This window comes from Panicum virgatum, chromosome 2K, assembly GCF_016808335.1.
Source record: "Panicum virgatum strain AP13 chromosome 2K, P.virgatum_v5, whole genome shotgun sequence".
Lineage (NCBI taxonomy): Eukaryota > Viridiplantae > Streptophyta > Magnoliopsida > Poales > Poaceae > Panicum > Panicum virgatum.
The window spans coordinates 39,838,110-39,839,363 of NC_053137.1; the positions used below are offsets into that span (position 1 = coordinate 39,838,110).

The 1,254-nt window shown below is 50.2% G+C and overlaps 1 protein-coding gene across 1 annotated transcript; it reads right to left on the reverse strand.

The window, feature by feature from the left end:
* Positions 1-229: 229 nt before the first annotated feature.
* Positions 230-970, reverse strand: LOC120676185 (proline-rich antigen-like). Its single transcript, XM_039957421.1, has one exon. The coding sequence runs from the start codon at positions 901-903 to the stop codon at positions 457-459; it is 447 nt and encodes a 148-aa protein (XP_039813355.1). The 5' UTR covers positions 904-970; the 3' UTR covers positions 230-456.
* Between the last annotated feature and the right edge of the window lie 284 nt (positions 971-1,254).

The following is a 1,254-nucleotide window of genomic DNA, read 5'->3' on the forward strand; positions in this document are numbered from 1 at the left end:
AAAGGTGATGAGGAAGAATGCCTCTCCCTGGCAATGAATCTTACTAGCTTGGTAATTAAGGAACCAAATTGAGCACGCACAGCGAACTTAATTAATTTTTCAAATGCAAAATTATTACCCCATTTTATGTTTAATTCTCTCATAGTATTTGTAAAACTGAGCTATAATTTATAGTTTTTCAGGAAAATCAGTAATTCATGGTTTGATACTGGAAAGAAATGACCCACTCTGAAGTCTGAACAAGCCAACAATATAGATATGTTTGCTCCATCTATACAAGCAAATTTAAGGAAGGATGTGAGGACACACAAACAAAAAATACTGCAATTAATAAATAACTATATCTGACAGAATGATTTATATATTCTCTATATATAATTCAAGCACTTGTACAAATTAAAACAACAACCTGAACTAGCTCGTATAGGAATGGACTTGCCCACCGACAGATACTCTCTACAGTACAGGAAGTAGAAGAACGAGTAAGGACAGAGGGAGCAGCACGCCAACCGTGATCCTCGACCTCCCATCCATGGCCGGTGAGGACGCCGACGACGTCCCCGCGATCGGGTTGGTGTGCTGGTAGTACCACGGGAACCACGGCAGGACCGGGTTCGGCGGCGGCGGGGCCGGCCCGGACGGGAATCCACTGTACGGCGGGGAGAAGCCCGGCATCACCCCCGGCGGAGTCAGCTGGTAGCTCCCCGGCGGAGGCGGCGGGTAGCTGCCGCCGAAGCCGCCTGTTGACGGTTGCGGCGGCGGGTAGCTATTGATGGCTCCTCCAGAGGATGGCGGCGGCAGGCACGGGTACGGGCAGTCCGGCGGCGTGTCCGCTGACGCCGTGCTGCTGATGAGCACGGTGATCAGGCCGAGGAGGACGGTGGCCAGGAAAGGTCTGGACATGGCGCTGTGTGCATGAGAGAGAGAGAGATCTAGAGAGAGAGGTGCCGGGTGCCTGAACTTGATGGTATCTTTTTTGATCGTGAACTTGATGGTAGGTACGCGGCGGTGGTTACACCCGTGGCGCTAGCTTATTCGCACATTTGGCGCTGAACGAGCGGGTGTGTTGAGCATCAGTGGAGCAATCATTCACACTCGCAATCAGAGGGATCAAGCGACACAATGAAAAATTGTGGTGCGTGTGACAAATCGGGATTTAAAAAATTCAATCAACAATCCTATCGTTCGAGTACACCCTCTTGTCACGGACATGGGCCTCAAAACTTAGGACTCTGGGCTGGAAAGATGGGCTGG